General features: G+C 41.3%; 3 protein-coding genes across 4 annotated transcripts; 2 read left to right on the forward strand and 1 right to left on the reverse strand.

Annotated features, from left to right (window-relative positions):
- Nucleotides 1–3,811: 3,811 nt before the first annotated feature.
- LOC118388343 (PRA1 family protein 3-like) lies at nt 3,812–7,380 on the reverse strand. Its single transcript, XM_035777299.2, has 3 exons — nt 7,057–7,380; nt 5,105–5,322; nt 3,812–4,914 (listed from the first exon to the last, which is right to left on the reverse strand). Exons 1-3 carry the CDS (start codon nt 7,377–7,379, stop codon nt 4,736–4,738), a joined length of 720 nt encoding a protein of 239 aa, XP_035633192.1. The 5' UTR covers nt 7,380; the 3' UTR covers nt 3,812–4,735.
- A 351-nt stretch (nt 7,381–7,731) lies between these two features.
- Nucleotides 7,732–12,905, forward strand: trnt1 (tRNA nucleotidyl transferase, CCA-adding, 1). 2 transcript variants are annotated; one of them, XM_035777300.2, is made up of 8 exons: nt 7,732–7,890; nt 8,229–8,371; nt 10,171–10,364; nt 10,600–10,738; nt 10,838–10,964; nt 11,109–11,302; nt 11,518–11,771; nt 11,922–12,905. In XM_035777300.2, the coding sequence occupies exons 2-8, from the start codon at nt 8,236–8,238 to the stop codon at nt 12,168–12,170; spliced, it is 1,293 nt and encodes a 430-aa protein (XP_035633193.1). In that variant the 5' UTR covers nt 7,732–7,890; nt 8,229–8,235; the 3' UTR covers nt 12,171–12,905. The 2 variants fall into 2 exon arrangements, with proteins under 2 accessions (XP_035633193.1, XP_035633194.1); XM_035777301.2 differs by lacking the exon at nt 7,732–7,890 and having other exon boundaries at nt 8,240–8,381.
- Nucleotides 12,906–13,228: 323 nt separating this feature from the next.
- On the forward strand, nt 13,229–18,266 carry avpr2b.1 (arginine vasopressin receptor 2b, tandem duplicate, 1). The gene is made up of 2 exons (XM_035779360.2): nt 13,229–14,352; nt 14,565–18,266. Exons 1-2 carry the CDS (start codon nt 13,488–13,490, stop codon nt 14,768–14,770), a joined length of 1,071 nt encoding a protein of 356 aa, XP_035635253.1. The 5' UTR covers nt 13,229–13,487; the 3' UTR covers nt 14,771–18,266.
- Nucleotides 18,267–19,432: the final 1,166 nt, after the last annotated feature.

Below are 19,432 nucleotides of genomic sequence, written 5' to 3' on the forward strand. Positions count from 1 at the left end.
TCCAAAAATGATGCAGAAAAATTAATCCATGCTTTTGGCACTTCTAGGTTAGACTACTGCAATGCTCTACTTTCCGGCTACCCGGATAAAGCACTAAATAAACTTCAGTTGGTGCTAAATACGGCTGCTAGAATCCTGACTAGAACCAAAAAATTTGATCATATTACTCCAGTGCTAGCCTCTCTACACTGGCTTCCTGTCAAAGCAAGGGCTGATTTCAAGGTTTTACTGCTAACCTACAAAGCATTACATGGGCTTGCTCCTACCTATCTCTCGATTTGGTCCTCCTGCCTACACGTACGCTACGGTCACAAGACGCAGGCCTCCTACTTGTCCCTAGAATTTCTAAGCAAACAGCTGGAGGCAGGGCTTTCTCCTATAGAGCTCCATTTTTATGGAACGCTCTGCCTACCCATGTCAGAGACGCAAACTCGGTCTCAACCTTTAAGTCTTTACTGAAGACTCATCTCTTCAGTGGGTCATATAATTGAGTGTAGTCTGGCCCAGGAGTGGGAAGGTGAACGGAAAGGCTCTGGAGCAACGAACCGCCCTTGCTGTCTCTGCCTGGCCGGTTCCCCTCTTTCCACTGGGATTCTCTGCCTCTAACCCTATTACAGGGGCTGAGTCACTGGCTTACTGGGGCTCTCTCATGCCGTCCCTGGAAGGGGTGCGTCACCTGAGTGGGTTGATTCACTGATGTGGTCATCCTGTCTGGGTTGACGCCCCCCCTTGGGTTGTGCCATGGCGGAGATCTTTGTGGGCTATACTCAGCCTTGTCTCAGGATGGTAAGTTGGTGGTTGAAGATGTCCCTCTAGTGGTGTGGGGGCTGTGCTTTGGCAAAGTGGGTGGGGTTATATCCTTCCTTTTTGGCCCTGTCCGGGGGTGTCCTCGGATGGGGCCACAGTGTCTCCTGACCCCTCCTGTCTCAGCCTCCAGTATTTATGCTGCAGTAGTTTATGTGTCGGGGCTAGGGTCAGTTTGTTATATCTGGAGTACTTCTCCTGTCCTATTCGGTGTCCTGTGTGAATCTAAGTGTGCGTTCTCTAATTCTCTCCTTCTCTCTTTCTTTCTCTCTCTCAGAGGACCTGAGCCCTAGGACCATGCCCCAGGACTACCTGACATGATGACTCCTTGCTGTCCCCAGTCCACCTGGCCGTGCTGCTGCTCCAGTTTCAACTGACCTGAGCCCTAGGACCATGCCCCAGGACTACCTGACATGATGACTCCTTGCTGTCCCCAGTCCACCTGGCCGTGCTGCTGCTCCAGTTTCAACTGTTCTGCCTTATTATTATTCGACCATGCTGGTCATTTATGAACATTTTAACATCTTGGCCATGTTCTGTTATAATCTCCACCCAGCACAGCCAGAAGAGGACTGGCCACCCCACATATGCTCTCTCTAATTCTCTCTTTCTTTCTCTCTCTCGGAGGACCTGAGCCCTAGGACCATGCCCCAGGACTACCTGACATGATGACTCCTTGCTGTCCCCAGTCCACCTGACCGTGCTGCTACTCCAGTTTCAACTGTTCTGCCTTATTATTATACGACCATGCTGGTCATTTATGAATATTTGAACATCTTGGCCATGTTCTGTTATAATCTCCACCCGGCACAGCCAGAAGAGGACTGGCCACCCCACATAGCCTGGTTCCTCTCTAGGTTTCTTCCTAGGTTTTGGCCTTTCTTGGGAGTTTTTCCTAGCCACCGTGCTTCTACACCTGCATTGCTTGCTGTTTTGAGTTTTAGGCTGGGTTTCTGTACAGCACTTTGAGATATCAGCTGATGTACGAAGGGCTATATAAATAAATTTGATTTGATTTGTTGGTGTGGTCATGGTCTGACAGTGATGACCAATTAGATAACACTGTTGAATCCCAGTTCAAATGATTCATCCAGGTCTCAGAGTAGACATAACATAGTAAATCTAAATCCGGGACATTCAAATTAGTATGATATGTAACATTTGGTATGGTTACACAAGACAGAAGGTTACTTAAGGCAAAAACGAAAGTAGGGTGGTTGGTCGTGGTGGATGGATTGGTGGGCGTATAACGTGAACGTCAAGCAACACAAAGGTTGCGTGCTTGAATCTCATCATGGGCAAGTTTAGCATTTTAGCTATTTAACAACTTTGCTATTTAAAAACTTTACTTACTACTTTTTACCTACTTTGCAACTACTTATCATGTTAGCTAACCCTTTCCCTAACACTAACCCTGTAACCTAACTCCTAACCTAACCCCAACCTTAACCCCTGACCCCTAGTTTAGCTAACCTTAGCCACTGAGCTAGTGTTAGCCATCTAGCTAATATTAGCCACAAGAAATTCTTAACAGATTGTAAGAATTGCAATTCGTAATATATCATACAAAATGGATAATGGAAATCCTAAAATTAATACATAACATATCATTCTAAATGTAGTGTCCCAGATTTACATTTACTATGTTACGTCTACCCCTAAGTCCAGGTTGAAATATTCCAAACACACTACAACAAAGATTAATGTGTTTTTGAGAGTCTCTGCAGCACAAAGGATGTTTCCTCACCAGGCTCCCTGCCAGAGTAATGTGTCTGTTCTTAAAGCCTCACACTTCACGTCTGTTCAGATCAGGAGGCAATAGACCAAAGACACATGCCTGTTGGGTGAGCTGCTGCACACAACAGACACTTATGTTTGTGTGGATAAGTACAACAGCTGCAGGGGAGAGAGATAGAGAACAAGGGCCTCCACTGTGTTTTCTGCTTTGAGACTAGACTTTACTTGGTTTTACTGCCGCTGGGCCGTGTGTGTTCGTGTGCTCCCAGATTGATCAATGTAGTCTGCATGAAGGAAGAGTACTGCAGGAGGGGACATTAATCAGTTCTCTGAGAGCTCAAATAAGGCTTTCTTTCAGCTGAACATGAACTTAAAGAACTGCACCTGAGGTCATCAGCTCCTTCCCTCTACTTTGTCTTTATCTCTCTCTCCCCCATATGCACACACACCCCCAAAGACTATTGTTATGTAAATCATAAACCTTTCTTAAAAACTTTATGTGCAAGACGTCAAAGTGGAGAGTGCAATAGAGAGAGCCCACTTTGGGATTTGTAATACATTTACAATGTGAGCCTGGTTGAAGTAGCTGACACCACAATCCAGAGAAGGTTTAGGGGTTGGGAAGCGAGTGACTGCAGATGAATCCACTCTGTCACTGACTGTGCAGTACTCTGCTCTTCACTATAATCTACTGCAGCCTATTGATTAGCATTGGGACAAGTGGGGAGGAGGGAGAAGTTAGGTCATCCATAACCTTGGAGGTACTATGTAGATTAGATAGTGGTCCTTCTGTAGCTCAGTTGGTAGAGCATGGCGCTTGTAACGCCAGGGTAGTGGGTTCGATTCCCGGGACCACCCATACGTAGAATGTATGCACACATGACTGTAAGTCGCTTTGGATAAAAGCGTCTGCTAAATGGCATATAATATAATAAATAATAATAATAATAATAATAATATAATAATAATAATAGTGGGAGGTGCTGAGTGAATGCTGATGGACATAGGTTAGTACCCCTTATTACTTTAACGTTCTAAATCATATACTTGTTTAAAGACCATTTGATGAGATTATGAAATACACCACATTAAAGTTCTACATCTCTCTCATATGCACCAGGACACAAAGAATTGGCTTGGTTCTTTAGTCTGGTTCTTATTTTATTAGAGTAAAATGTAGGGCTACTTTCCATCCAATGTTGTAGTTAAATACACCTTTGAATTTAGTGAGGAAAAACACCCTGTACAAAATAAAACACTTGATACTCTCTTGCCTTCAGAATAATTTGGCATGATATGTTTATTTTACACAATAATTAATCACCCAGTGATTTCACAGCCTCTCATAGGCAAGCCTGTCAGATTCTCTTAATTGAAAATAATTAAGCATAAATTAAATAATTCAGATCCTTTGAAGACGGTAACCAAACAAGTAGTAAAGCTTAGAAATAAAGGTAGTAAAGTTCTACTCTCCACAAATCAGAATTTTCACATTTCAATGTTTGTATACACTTCAGAGAGAATCCAAAGCGTTTAAAAAACCTAATTCACTACCGCTTCATTCGCGAGAACTGAATTCATTCATGGAACAATAAAACATAGTTCTGTTTGTTTATTTTTTCAAACCAAGTGACCTCAATCTGTCAGGTCACAGATGTGCTTTTAACACCACAATGTTTTCACTCTTGTTATATTTACAAAAGTCACAAAGCATGAACAGGTTGTGTAAATATTGCATGTGGGATTTGGAAACATTTGCCCACCTACACACACAAATACATTCAACAAGGAATAGTAATTTGCAACTTGTTTGCAACATTGCATAGCAAGGATGTGAGCCAGTATCGAGATGCTGTCATCACTACTTGAAAGAAGAGTTCTGACAAGTTCTGGGTGGAGTAACAAATATTCTGAAGTAAAATTAAAGCTTTGGTTTTCAACACATGTTCTCTAGACTAAACCAACAAACACACATATACCTGCATGCGAGATAGGCTATACGGTTTGTAGCTGAAGTGTTCAAACATGTATTACAATGATTTCTATCCAACATTGATTGACTGCATTGAGACTGCACATTAAAGGGGGTGTGCAAAGGAACGCGTTCCCATTAATCAGAGGCCAGGGATGTGATAGGGGACCTATGACAACATGGGGACTGTGGCGTGTGTGTTGTTGGTTTTCTGTGTAGAGTTCATCCTTCCTTGGGTTTCCCCTCAAGGAACTCCTGGATCTTCTGCAGGCTCTCTTCCTGCTGGCCCAGCGCCTCCAGTAGAATACCCATTGGTGACTTCTTCAGCCCCGCCCCCTCTATCTTATTCTCCAGTTTATTCTTCATGTTGCGAAGTCGAAGTGAGGCGTGTACAAAGATCACTGAAGTCAAAATATATAGAAGCAGATTAATACCCTTACTTTGCACTAATGTAAAAACACCAATGTAAGTAATACCTCCAGGATATTTTCAAATTGGAATAACTTCAATTCAAGTTTGCCTATTTATTTACCAATGGCATAATTGTGGTGTAACTTAAAGAAACATTTAATACCAAACCGTTAAACTTACAGAGAATAGGAAATGTGATCCCAAACATGAAGACCATGACACCATCGAAGAGAGACATAAGAAAGTAGCTGGCTACCATCACTGCCATGACAAATAATGTGGGGTTCTGCCTCTTAAAGTCTTTGATCATGGCCTTATTCTCTCCAGCCCACACTGAGCCTAGGAAGACCAGCGACACCACTGCCATGCCCATGAACATCCCCATAGGGTTGAGAAACCTGCAGGGAAAAACATACCACAGCATAATGAGAGGACTGGGTGGGTGGAACACTTGATATTTCATGTAGTCATGGATACCATCTAGTGGTGATAGGTTGTCAACACATCAATGTGACTTTTTTTTGCCAAAATGCAAATATTTATACAAAAGATGTTTAATTAACAACCACAATGAGAGCAATTTCAAAGATTATGATGACATGTTACAGAAGTTAATCTACAAAAGAATAACCCACTGAAGGATGAGTGGGACATTTACACAGCAAGTAGTTTTGACATAGCCCTATGGTGCAATGTTAGGAATATTATAATTTCCAATGGTTTGTCTCAAACTTCATTCAAGAGTGTTGTTTAAGATAATATGACTCCTGGACGTTATGTCTTCCGACTCCAATAGTGAACTTTGCCCAACCTCCAGTGAATAACGACAGCTGTTTCTCATATCTCTGTGATCTAGAACAGCAGCTGATAAGTGCGCAGGGATTAGGGGCCTAGTAGTTGACTACCATAGCAGCGGTGTGTCATCATAACCAAGTAGGCCTAGCCAAAAGATGACAATTTTTTTGAAAAACTGAATCCACATTTTTAAAGTAAAAACCCTTCCTCTATAGTGATTTGGTGATCAATTGTTAGTTATGCGGTCATGACAGGATACCACCATTTGTGAAATTACACATTGTAAATCTGAGCAATTCTAGAAAAAGAATAATGAATTAGACACTAGCAAGGGTTTATATTAATTTTCTAAAAGCATTGTGAAATTAAATAAATTAAATGTTAATGTGATAACATACAAAGAAAAGCATTGCATTTGCAATAGATAGCTAAATGGCTGTTTGAATTTAAATAATGCAGTCCCGGCTTTCATCTGTTGGGAATAACCACAACAAGGACTGCATGCTGCATCCAGAGATTAACCACTGTCAAGATGTGGTGGCTTTTTGTGTGCTTTTCAGCAGCCATTGCATCACCCAGGTGGGTGCTACGTCTTTGGCAATAGAAGACCAGTACCTACAGAGTGACGTTTGGAGGAACATCAACATCATGCATGGTAGCCACATAGTGCCTTAACAGCTGCTATGGGCAGCTCCTATGTTTAGACTTTAAAGTGAGTCCCTGCATCCATAATTAGCTAATGAGACCCAACTTTAATCTCAGGCATTAGTTAAAGGTGCAATCTGGGATCTGAGAATCTGTTTAATGGCCATTGATAAAATTATTCTTAATGAACTTATAAATGGCTCAGCTCAATAGCACAACTGTTTTACCCTATCATCATATCCCAAATTATACACACAAACAAGAATAACCTAACAATGTGTCCCAAAACAAGGAGAGGCTGTCATTTAGCTGATAAACGAATCCAAGATTGTAGTTTTAATTGATGTTAACTGTTATAAGTAGTGATGGTGAACTACAGTAAATCAGATTTCCCAACACTTAAAGCTGTAACTTTTTTCAGCTCCAAACAGCTGAAGATACTATTTCCTGGTATTGAAAATATATTGTACTGCAGTTTTGAAGGTACAATGATTCTCGACACTATACATTGCTTGTTTAATCACATAAACTGAAATTAGGCAAACTATTAAAATTTTAGCAAACAGGAAATGGCTGAGTGATTTCTGCACATTTAATATATCACCCAGCCCATTTTAACCTGAGTGTAGTATGACACACCAAATATGTTATGTTCTCGATACAAATTGTGGACAGTGTCTCATGCTACTTACCCCACAATAAGGAAAACAATGATAGCCATTACAAAATAGTTTGTCTGATAATAAAGCAAGTTGTTGACAACCCTGTTGTTCCATCTAGGTAAATCTCTCGCGTCTGGTTTAGCAAATCGGTCGGAACCTGGGAAGAAATCGTCCCAGGGTTTCAGCGGTGTGAGTTCTACCCTAGCCATGTGGCTACTGTGTGAAGAGTGTATAATATAATGACTCGGCTTGTTGTAGGCTACAGCAAACAGAAGATCAGATTCAACAGTCACTAAATAAAAAATGTTCAGTTTCTCGCGATAGCTTTCGAAGTACCACCCTGTAGAACCCATAGATCAATGAATGGTCTGATCAGAGGCTATGGAGTCATTTATCTAGCGTGCTGAAAATGCGTTTTATAATCTATCTGATAACAGTTAATTGATTTTAGAGTAATCTATTGAATCAATTTAAAATAGTTATCAACCATACATATATTAACAGTATTTTCATCTCTCTCTCGCTCAGTCAAAATGAGCTGCCAAGTGGAATTAGTACTTAGTTTAGGGAAATGTTCTACGCTGCTGGACATTGCGCAACTGTAGTAACAAAGTGACTGAGGCCAAAAGTGTCAAATAAATTGCAACAAAGTAACAGTAATTCAAAAAATTATTCGAATGAAATCGCGCGTTGTTTCTTCTGTACCCCGCCCCTTTTATGACGATTCACACTCTTATTGGTCACAGTCAGCGACTTCCTGTGGTGAAAGTAATTGCACTTCCTGCTGTACCAGAAAAAGTATGGAACGGGAATAATGTTTCTACTAACATCCCCAAAGAAGAAATTATTCATATTTTATTGCAGGTCTGTCCATATGAGATTAATAGCCAGCTGCATGATGATACAATTGTACTTTACCAGATGTACTTTTAAAATATATGTCGCTTAAAAGAGCCAATTATGCTCGCTTCAGTTTGCTAAATTATCTAGCAATAGCTAGTGGAACATGGAATCCAATTTCTGTGCTAACCAGCTACTAGCTGTAATGATAATATTACGATGGTTGTTTGGTCTCTAAACTAGCTGAATGTGTGTGGCAACCCCCACAAGTTAATTCACTGCAATTGCACATCAATAGTTAACGTTAGCTAGCTAACCACAGCTAGCTATAGCTAACATTGACTTGCTCTGCTCAACGACAGTATCTAGATGTGGGGGAGAATCCTGAATCCTGTGGTGATTAGCAGAGTTCGTCTCACTTGGAGTGCCAGAAGTCTCTTCACCATGCAGCTGAAGACTACAGAGTTCAAGTCCTTATTCAGCGATGGACTGAATGGCATAGCAGGTGAGAGCAGGTACATTTTTGCTACCAACCAATTTGGCTACATCAAAGTCTAGGTCAGTGGCACTTAACCTCACAAGCAGAAAGTGGAAGATGGGAACTGCTCAGAATGAGTTTATCCTCAGGAGTTAAAAAATAACCCATTTCTCTACTTAGTGATTTGTAAAATTATGAACCTTTATTTAAACCGGGACATTGAGAGAACACTTTCACAAGGGAGCCCTGTACAGTGGGGCAAAAAAAGTATTTAGTCAGCCACCAATTGTGCAAGTATTTCCACTTAAAAAGATGAGTGAGGCCTGTAATTTCCATCATAGGTACACTTCAACTATGAAAGACAAAATGAGGAGAAAACAATCCAGAAAAGCACATTGTAGGATTTTTAATGAATTTATTTGCAAATTATGGTGGAAAATAAGTATTTGGTCAATAACAAAAGTTTCTCAATTATATACCCTTTGTTGGCAATGACAGAGGTCAAAAGTTTTCAGTAAGTCTTCACAAGGTTTTCACACACTGTTGCTGGTATTTTGGCCCATTCCCCCATGCAGATCTCCTCTAGAGCAGTGATGTTTTGGGGCTGTTGCTGGGCAACACAGACTTTCAACTCCCTCCAAAGATATTCTATGGGGTTGAGATCTGGAGACTGGCTAGGCCACTCCAGGACCTTGAAATGCTTCTTACGAAGCCACTCCTTCGTTGCCCGGGCGGTGTGTTTGGGATCATTGTCATGCTGAAAGACCCAGCCACGTTTCATCTTCAATGCCCTTGCTGATGGAAGGAGGTTTTCACTCAAAATCTCACGATACATGGCCCCATTCATTCTTTCCTTTACACGGATCAGTCGTCCTGGTCCCTTTGCAGAAAAACAGCCCCAAAGCATGATGTTTCCATCCCCATGCTTCACAGTAGGTATGGTGTTCTTTGGATGCAACTCAGCATTCTTTGTCCTCCAAACACGACGAGTTGAGTTTACCAAAAGGTTATATTTTGGTTTCATCTGACCATATGACACTCTCCCAATCTTCTTCTGGATCATCCAAATGCTGTCTAGAAAACTTCAGAAAACTACGGGCCTGGACATGTACTGGCTTAAGCAGGGGGACACGTTTGGCACTGCAGGATTTGAGTCCCAGGCGGCGTAGTGTGTTACTGATGGTAGGCTTTGTTACTTTGTTACCCAGCTCTCTGCAGGTCATTCACTAGGTCCCCCCGTGTGGTTCTGGGATTTTTGCTCATTTTTGCTTTAGTGATCATTTTGACCCCACGGGGTGAGATCTTGCGTGGAGCCCCAGATCGAGGGAGATTATCAGTGGTCTTGTATGTCTTCCATTTCCTAATAATTGCTCCCACAGTTGATTTTTTTCAAACCAAGCTGCTCAGGTCTACAATTTTGTTTCTGGTGTCCTTTGACAGCTCTTTGGTCTTGGCCATAGTGGAGTTTGGAGTGTGACTGTTTGAGGTTGTGGACAGGTGTCTTTTATACTGATAACAAGTTCAAACATGTGCCATTAATACAGGTAACGAGTGGAGGACAGAGGAGCCTGTCTGTGAGATCTGCGAGAGACAGAAATCTTGCTTGTTTGTAGGTGACCAAATACTTATTTTCCACCATAATTTGCAAAGAAATTAATTAAAAATCCTACAATGTGATTTTCTGGATTTTTTTTCTCATTTTGTCTGTCAAATTTGAAGTGTACATATGATGAAAATTACAGGCCTCTCTCATCTTTTTAAGTGGGAGAACTTGCACAATTGGTGGCTGACTAAATACTTTTTTGCCCCACTGTATTTCTCCATAGAGATCTTTGAGAAGCACAAGTTTGAGCTGAGGATAGCAGGGGGTGCTGTGAGGGACCTCTTGTCTGGGGAGCGGCCAGAGGATGTGGACTTTGCGACCACAGCAACACCAGAGGAGATGAAGAGCATGTTCCAGAATGCAGGGATCAGGATGATCAACAATAAAGGGGAGAAGCATGGGACCATCACTGCTCGAGTAAGAGTACCCAAGATTGATGTGCAGTTTGACCAGCTATACACAAATATTCCAGATCACATCAGTCTCACATTTTGGATGCTGAAATGTTCTCTTACACTACATTTCTTTCTACAGTCTGATTTTGTTACAATGGGGTGAAGTGTTAAAAGTCAATGTAGCTTGAATTCTGCTGTACAGTAGGCCTGTGTGTTTGTTGCTTTAAAACACATGACATTTGTCTTTTCATCTCTAGCTTCACAATGAAAACTTTGAAGTGACCACACTGCGTGTAGATGTTGAGACGGATGGGCGTCATGCAGAGGTAGAGTTCACAACAGACTGGCAAAAAGATGCAGAGCGTAGAGACCTCACCATCAACTCCATGTTTTTAGGTGTGTTTATAGTATATTTTCACCCCTTCTGAAATGAATGCCAAACTTGACATTAGAAGGGGGGATAAAACATGTCTTATTTGATTTCTGACCAAACAGGGTTAGATGGGACCCTATATGATTACTTCCAAGGATATGAGGACCTGAAGAACCGAAAGGTTCAGTTTGTTGGCTGTGCTGAGCAAAGGATTCAGGAGGACTACTTGAGAATACTACGATACTTCAGGTAATCTAGACTTGTCTGGGGTGTAAATGGGGCAGGTGTTTGTTGGACTTGGCTATGGCTATTAACAAATTAAACTTTAGTATGTGAGGGTTACTGCATGTTATTTCTGTCCTTACTTGTGTATATCCCCCGGTCTGCCCCCAGGTTTTATGGCCGGGTGTCAGTAAAGGCAGCGGAACATGACCCTGCCACCTTGGAGGCCATCAGGGAAAACGCCCGTGGCTTGGCAGCCATATCAGGGGAGCGCATCTGGGTTGAGCTGAAGAAGATGGTGGTGGGTAACCATGCTGCCCACCTACTAAAGGTCATGTATGAGCTGGGCCTGGCTCAGTACATAGGTGAGGGAGAAAGCCCTGTTTGCTAAGAACAATGTTATGGGGAGTCATGCAACCAATTATAGTAACCATGCAACCAACTACATGAAGCATACCTCAAAGCACTATATTTAGGGCATCCCGGTGACAGACCACTACAAATGTTCTCAGCTAGAGCATAGGTATTTTTAGATGTTATTGTAATTGCAGTTGTGTAAGAGTTATACTTTTATTCCAAGGTTTACCTGCAGAGGGCAATGTGGAGGAGATGAAGCGGATCTGGCAGCATGTGAAGGACCATTCTCCCAAGCCTGTGACTGTTCTGTCGGCCCTGTTCCGCTGCTCCCAGGATGTGGAGAAGATGGACCTAAGGCTGAAGGTCTCCAGGGAGGAGAAGAACCTGGGTCTGTTCCTGGTCAAACACAGACAGGACCTCCATAAGTCCCAGGATGATCCAGACAGCCTGAAGCCCTACACTGACTTTATCATCGATGTAAGCACAGTCAAAATGAGTTGATGTAATACCACTTACTGTATTTAAATTAAGACTCAAGATGGTGTCCTTTTTGGAACTGAGTGTATGAAGCCCAATCTGACAGAACCACATGGTCTGATAGATACTTTCTATGTGTCTTGTTTGCAGAGTCGGGAGGTAGATGCTCAGAGTAAAGTATGTGAACTGCTCAAGTACCAGGGAGAGGACAAGTTACTGGCAGAGATGAACAGATGGTCCATTCCTCGCTTCCCCGTGAGTGGGCATGACTTGAGGAAGATGGGCATCACCTCTGGCAAGGAGATCGGTACTACCCTACAGAACCTACGAGACGTGTGGAAAAGGAGCCGTTACCAGATGGACAAAGACGAGTTGCTTTGTCATGTTAACAAGACATAATTCCAGTGTGTATCAGGTGTTAGCCCCTCATACACAGTGTTGAATATGAGAAAGAAACCCCACAAGGACTGAATCATATTTACTGTGTTTAACTAATTTATCCCAGTGCAGCACTTAGAGTTTGGGTATTATGCTCTCAGCTGCACCGCTGTCCTAATGAAGAAAGTTTGTAATCAACCTAAGCCACTGCAGTGTCTCAACATCTGTGGCATTATTGATATCAGAACTATTATTTTGTACATTTCCTGCCCTGCAATTCCTTTGAGATTGGCCAGTCTGCTGTTGGGATTTTAGTTGGGATTCAGTCAATACGATTAAGTGGAAAACTGGATATTTTGCCAATTGTCAATGGTGATTGGAGAGATTTGAGCAATGAAAGGCTAATGAGCCATGTGGAATTGTTTTAAATGCCCTATAATCATATCTCAGAAAGACGGTCTTCTTTGACCAATATAGTGAACTGAATACATCTGTATTTCATGGGCTGAGAAAAAACATGACTCCAGGAATTTAGATTTTATTTTTTTTGACAACTCATCAAATGGCTTGAGGGTGAAATCAGCTTGTGTATAGTGTAGTTTCTTTGTGTGTTTTCTCTTATTAAATATGTAGTCTATTTAATTAATGTTTCATAGATAAAGCAGATGGTGTGTAAAAGGTTAAACTATAGCCTAACTTTGAAAGGATGATATTTAAGTGACACATAATAAAGCACAAGCTTGACTTGAACTAAAATACAAATGGTATTCTACTTAATTTTGATATTCATATATATATATATATATATATATGCTGCTTACTGTGTGATGCCTATTAGTCCTATCATGTTGTACTATTGCATGCCACTTTCTGCCTTTTGCAGTGAATCCTGAGTACCGGTATAACCTATCCAGATGTATAATTTATTTATAAAATGTATAGAAGGCGTTATTGTAAAGACGCAGAAGCATAGCCCCTCCCTCCTGCTGCGCATCCAATATATATATAATTAATTTGCTGCTGCCGACTCTCCTCTATTCACATCGTTGCACGCACTTGGTGACATCCACCTCCAAAGTTTTCGCGCGTCAAGACGCTTTCAAGGTCTATCCTTTAAACAATTGCTGTAGATCAGTTAACGTCTTTAGTCTGTTATGTGTAGATTTTCATAAGGAAATTTGTATTTCAGTTGCATACATTTTCCAAGGCAGATTTTGATTATTGTGATATGCTGTGCAGTTGATAGGTTATATTTGAACTATTCGTGAACATTAGCTTAATTAAGGACCGAATTATTTGAGTTTTTATCTTAAAATTGTGTTATTTTGTAGCGAAATTATGACTTTTTTCACTTCAAATAATAGTAATATAAGTTTGGAAACGGAATTGGCAGAAGATGTGCCTCGTGATGAGCGCTTGGCTCGAGTTGAAATAGCCCTTTTGAGCATCATATTTTTCAGTGCCGCAATGTTAAACTTTGTACTGCTATTGGTGCTGTGGAAGCGGAGGAAGCAGTTGTCGAGGATGCGCGTCTTTGTTTTTCACCTTTGCCTGGCAGACCTGGTGGTCACCTTTTTCCAAGTTTGTCCGCAGCTGATGTGGGATGTAACGGACAGATTCATTGGTCCTGACATAATTTGCCGCCTGGTGAAATACATGCAGGTCGTTGGCATGTTTGCCTCCACTTACATGATTGTAGTGATGACCATTGATCGCTACCAAGCTATCTGTAACCCCATGGTGACTTTCCAAAGGCGCAGAGCGAGCTGGAACGTGCCTGTGTGCGTTGCATGGTCCGTGTCCCTCTTCGGCAGTCTCCCTCAACTGTTCATCTTCTCCCGAGTTCAAATTGCGCCTGGTGTCTATGACTGCTGGGCTGACTTCATCAAACCTTGGGGACTAAAAGCTTACGTGACCTGGACCACTCTGGTGATATTTGTGTTGCCAATCTTAACTGTTATCGTTTGCCAGGTGCGTATTTGCCGAGCTGTTCAAATCAACTTTCACATGAAAACACATCAAGCATCGGAAATTGTCACCAAACCTCTGCACTCCAGGACCAGTAGTGTTGCTGGAGTGTCCAAAGCCAGGATTAAGACCGTGAAGATGACTGTGGTTATTGTTCTTGTCTACATTATCTGTTGGACTCCTTTCTTCACTGTCCAGCTGTGGTCTGTCTGGGATGTCCAAGCACCCACTGAGAGTAAGTGCTCTTCAATATTCAGAAAAACTTACAATTCTACTAGAATTCAATCATATTGTCAAATGTTTTAATGCCTGAATTAAAACTTTTAAACGTAGGTTTAATTGATTTATCTTCTATTGGGGTAGGCCTATGCTAAAATGTATAGAATTACATTGAATCAGGATGCTGCTACTTGATAAGAATATTCTGTGTTTTAATATTGATTTCAGCTGCAACTTTCTCTATCCTGATGCTTCTGGCAAGTCTGAACAGCTGTGCAAACCCCTGCATCTACCTGCTCTTCAGTGGGAAGCTCCCCAAGAGACTCATGGCGGTGTGTGTTAGCCAGTCGGACATTAAGGACTCCATACAAGAAGAAGCCACTGTGGTCAGCTCCTTGTACATCAGTTTTAAGAGCCTTTCCGACTCCAGATGAAACAAGCGGCACAGCGCTCTCTCGGGCTGATAGAGCTTGATGTATACAGTTGAAGTCGGAAGTTTACATACACTTAGGTTGGAGTCATTAAAACTCATTTTTCAACCACTCCACAAATTTCCTGTTTAACAAACTATAGTTTTGGCAAGTTGATTAGGACATCTACTTTCTGCATGACAAAAGTAATTTTTCTCAACAATTGTTTACAGACAGATTATTTCACTTATAATTCACTGTATCACAATTCCAGTGGGACATAAGTTTACACACACTAAATTGACTGTGCCTTTAAACAGCTTGGAAAATTCCATAAAATTATGTCATGGCTTTTGAAGCTTCTGATAGGCTAATTGACATCATTGAGTCAATTGGATGTCTACCTGTGGATGTATTTCAAGGCCTACCTTCAAACTCAAAGCCTCTTTGCTTGACATTATGGGAAAATCAAAAGAAATCAGCCAGACCTCAGAAAGAGAAGTGTAGACCTCCACAAGTCTGGTTCATCCTTGGGAGCAATTTCAATTTTTTTTAACCTTTATGTTACTAGGCAAGTCAGTTAAGAACAAATTCTTATTTTCAATGACGGCCTAGGAACAGTGGGTTAACTGGCTGTTCAGGTGCAGAACGACAGATTTGTACCTTGTCAGCTCAGGGATTCAAACTTGCAACCTTTCAGTTACTAGTCCAACGCTCTAACCACTAGGCTACCCTGCCGCCCTGCCTGAAGGTACCACGTAAATCTGTACAAACAATAGTACGCAAGTATAAACACCATAGGACCACGCAGCCATCATACCACTCAGAAAGGAGACATGTTCTGTCTTTTAGAGATGAACGTACTTTTGTGCGAAAAGTGCAAATCAATCCAAGAACAACAGAAAAGGACCTTGTGAAGATGCTGGAAGAAATAGGTACACAAGTATCTATATACGCAGTTAAACGAGTCCTACATCGACAACCTGAAAGGCCGCTCAGCAAGGAAGAAGCCACTGCTCCAAAACCGCCATGAAAAAGCCAGACTACGGTTTGCAACTGCACATGGGGCCAAAGATCGTACTTTTTGGAGAAATGTCCTCTGGTCTGATGAAACAAAAATAGAACTGTTTGGTCATAATGACCATCGTTATATTTGGAGGAAAAATGGGGAGGCTTGCAAGCCGAAGACTACCATCTCAACCGTGAACCCCCGGGGTGGCAGCATCATGTTGTGGGAGTGCTTTGCTGCAGGAGGGACTGGTCTACTTCACAAAATAGATGGCATCAAGAGGGAGGAAAATTACGTTGATACATTGTAGCAACATCTCAAGACATCAGTCAGGAAGTTAAAGCTTGGTCACACATGGGTCTTCCAAATGGACAATGACCCCAAGCATACTTCCAAAATTGTGGCAAAATGGCTTAAAGACAACAAAGTCAAGGTATTGGAGTGGCCATCACAAAGCCCTGACCTCAATCCTATAGAAAATGTGTTGGCAGAACTGAAAAAGCATGTGTGAGCAAGGAGGCCTACGAACCTGACTCAGTTACACCAGCTCTGTCAGTAGGAATGGGCCAAAATTCACCCAACTCATTATGGGAAGCTTGTGGAAGGCTACCCGAAACATTTGACCCAAGTTAAACAATTTAATGGCAATGCTACCGAATACTAATACTACTACCGAATACTAATTGAGTGTATGCATTTTGACCCACTGGGAATGTGATGAAAGAAATAAAAGCTGAAATAAATAATTCTCTCTACTATTATTCTGACATTTCACATTCTTAAAATAAAGTGGTGATCCTAACTGACCTAAGACAGGGAATTGTTACTTGGAATAAATGTCAGGAATTGTGATAAACTGAGTTTAAATGTAGTTTGTTAAGGCGTATGTAAACTTCCGACTTCAACTGTAAATATAAAGAGCATATTCCGTATACAGGTCATTCTAAGATCATCTATATCTTAGGGGAAAAATGATAATTATTTTTGTACATGTCATACACAACAAAATGTTATAGCACATCTGTTTGTTTTTTAACTCTGAAAATGAATATAGACTGGGAGCTGTGTACAAATATGTAAATAGGCCTACTGACAATGTTAAGAAACCTTGTTGCACGTGTACATTTGAACATAGAGATAAGGCTAATGATGATTCAGAGATGTTGTAAATCGCATGGCATGAATTTTAACATCCAGCCATTGAGCTGGTTACATGATATATACACAGTAAAATCATCATACACTACTGTTCAAAAGTATGGTGTCACTTAGAAATGTCCTTGTTTTTGAAAGAAAAGCACTGTTTTTGTCCATTAAAATAACATCAAATTGATCAGAAATACAGTGTAGACATTGTTTATGTTGTAAATAACTATTTGTAGCTGGAAACGGCTGATTGATAATGGAATATCTACATAGGCGTACAGAGGCACATTATCAGCAACCATCACTCCTGTGTTCCAATGTGACGTTGTGTTAGCTAATCCAATTTTATAATTTTAAAAGGCTAGTTGATCATTAGAAAACTCTTTTGCAATTATGTTAGCAGAGCTGAAAACTGTTGTGCTGATTAAAGAAGCAATTAAACTGACCTTCTTTCGACTTGTTGATTATCTGGAGCATCAGCATTTGTGGGTTCGATTACAGGCTCAAAAGGCCCAGAAACAAAGTACTTTCCTCTGAAACACGTCAGTCTATTCTTGTTCTGAGAAATAGAAGGCTATTCCATGAGAGAAATTGCCAAGAAACTAAAGATCTTGTACAACGCTGTGTACTACCCCCTTCACAGAACAGCGTAAACCGACACTAACCAGAATAGAAAGAGGAGTGAGAGGCCCCGGTGCACAACTGAGCAAGAGGACAAGTACATTAGAGTGTCTAGTTTGAGATACAGATGCCTCACAACTTCTCAAATGGCAGCTTCATTAAATAGTACCCGCAAAACACCAGTCTCAATGTCAACAGTGAAGGGGCAACTCCGGGATGCTGGCAGAGTTGCAAAGAAAAAGCCATATCTCAGACAGGCCAATAAAAATAAAAGATTACGATGGGCAAAAGAACACAGACACTGGACAGAGGAACTCTGCCTAGAGGGCCAGTTTGCGCTAACCCTAACCATAAGAGTCAGTTTGCACTAACCCTAACCCTAGCACTGAGATGCAGTGCATTAGACTGCTGCGCCACTCGGGATCCCCTTTGATGATGCTAAAACATTTAGAGTGGAGACCATTGTGAAGTGGATTTACAAAAGATTTAAATGGACACATAATATCAGATTTACTGATGTATGAATAACTCAGCCAACTCCTAACCAATGCCTTAGCTCTTCTCAAACGAAGTTAAGCGATGTACCATGAGCACAAATACTGAATTTGGAGATAAGTTTGAATGAAAATACATTTGTCAAAGGTTATCCAAAATTACCAAGATTGAGGGAAATCTATACTAATGGAACTTTTGGGTCCTTGAGGCAAATTGGTTCAGTATGAAGAAAGACACATACAGTTGAAGTCGGACATTTACATACACCTTAGCTAAATACATTTAAACTCAGTTTATCACAATTCCTGACATTTAATCCAAGTAAACATTACCTGTTCTAGGTCAGTTAGGATCACCACTTTATTTTAAGAATGTGAAATGTCAGAATAATAGTAGAGAGAATGATTTATGTCAGCTTTGATTTTTTTCATCACACATTCCCATTGGGTCAGAAGTTTACATACACTCAATTAGTATTTGGTAGCATTGCCTTTAAATTGTTTAACTTGGGTCAAATGTTTCGGGTAGCCTTCCACAAGCTTCCCACAATAAGTTGGGTGAATTTTAGCCCATTTCTACTGACAGAGCTGGTGTAACTGAGTCAGGTTTGTAGGTCTCCTTGCTCGCACACGTTTTTTTTCAGTTCTGCCCACACATTTTCTATAGGATTGAGGTCAGGGCGTTGTGATGGCCACTCCAATACCTTGACTTTGTTGCCCCAATTTGCCACAACTTTGGAAGTATGCTTGGGGTCATTGTCCATTTGGAAGACCCATTTTCAACCAAGTTTTAACTTCCTGACTGATGTTTTGAATTGTTGCTTCAATATATCCACATAATTTCCCAACCTCATGATGCCATCTATTTTGTGAAGTGCACCAGTCCCTCCTGCAGCAAAGGAACCCCACAACATGATGCTGCCACCCCCATGCTTCACAGTTGGGATGGGATTCTTCGGCTTGCAAGCCTCCCCTTTTTTTCCTCCAAACATAACGATGGTCATTATGACCAAACAGTTCTATTTTTGTTTCATCAGACCAGAGGACATTTCTCCAAAAAGTACGATCTTTGGCCCCATGTGCAGTTGCAAACCGTAGTCTGACTTTTTCATGGCGGTTTTGGAGCAGTGGCTTCTTCCTTGCTGAGATACCTTTGTACCTATTTCTTCCAGCATCCTCACAAGGTCCTTTGCTGTTGTTCTGGGATTGATTAGCACTTTTCTCACCAAAGTACGTTCATCTCTAGGAGACAGAACACGTCTCCTTCCTGAGCGTTATGACGGCTGTGTGGTCCCATGGTGTTTATACTTGCGTACTATTGTTTGTAAAGATGAACGTGATACCTTCAGGTGTTTGGAAATTGCTCCCAATGATGAACCAGACTTGTGGAGGTCTACAATCTTTTTTTCTGAGGTC

This window comes from Oncorhynchus keta, chromosome 10 (assembly GCF_023373465.1).
Source record: "Oncorhynchus keta strain PuntledgeMale-10-30-2019 chromosome 10, Oket_V2, whole genome shotgun sequence".
NCBI lineage: Eukaryota > Metazoa > Chordata > Actinopteri > Salmoniformes > Salmonidae > Oncorhynchus > Oncorhynchus keta.

Coding starts and splice junctions, on each gene's coding strand:
- LOC118388343 (XM_035777299.2), bottom strand. CDS start 7,379: ATGGGTTCTACAGGGTGGTACTTCGAAAGCTATCGCGAGAAACTGAAC. Junction 5,323..7,056: donor ATTGTTTTCCTTATTGTGGG/GTAAGTAGCATG, acceptor TTTTCCCTGCAG/GTTTCTCAACCCTATGGGGA. Junction 4,915..5,104: donor GATCACATTTCCTATTCTCT/GTAAGTTTAACG, acceptor TTTTGACTTCAG/TGATCTTTGTACACGCCTCA.
- trnt1 (XM_035777300.2), top strand. CDS start 8,236: ATGTGGGGGAGAATCCTGAATCCTGTGGTGATTAGCAGAGTTCGTCTC. Junction 10,739..10,837: donor CATCAACTCCATGTTTTTAG/GTGTGTTTATAG, acceptor CTGACCAAACAG/GGTTAGATGGGACCCTATAT. Junction 11,772..11,921: donor ACACTGACTTTATCATCGAT/GTAAGCACAGTC, acceptor TCTTGTTTGCAG/AGTCGGGAGGTAGATGCTCA.
- avpr2b.1 (XM_035779360.2), top strand. CDS start 13,488: ATGACTTTTTTCACTTCAAATAATAGTAATATAAGTTTGGAAACGGAA. Junction 14,353..14,564: donor TGTCCAAGCACCCACTGAGA/GTAAGTGCTCTT, acceptor TATTGATTTCAG/CTGCAACTTTCTCTATCCTG.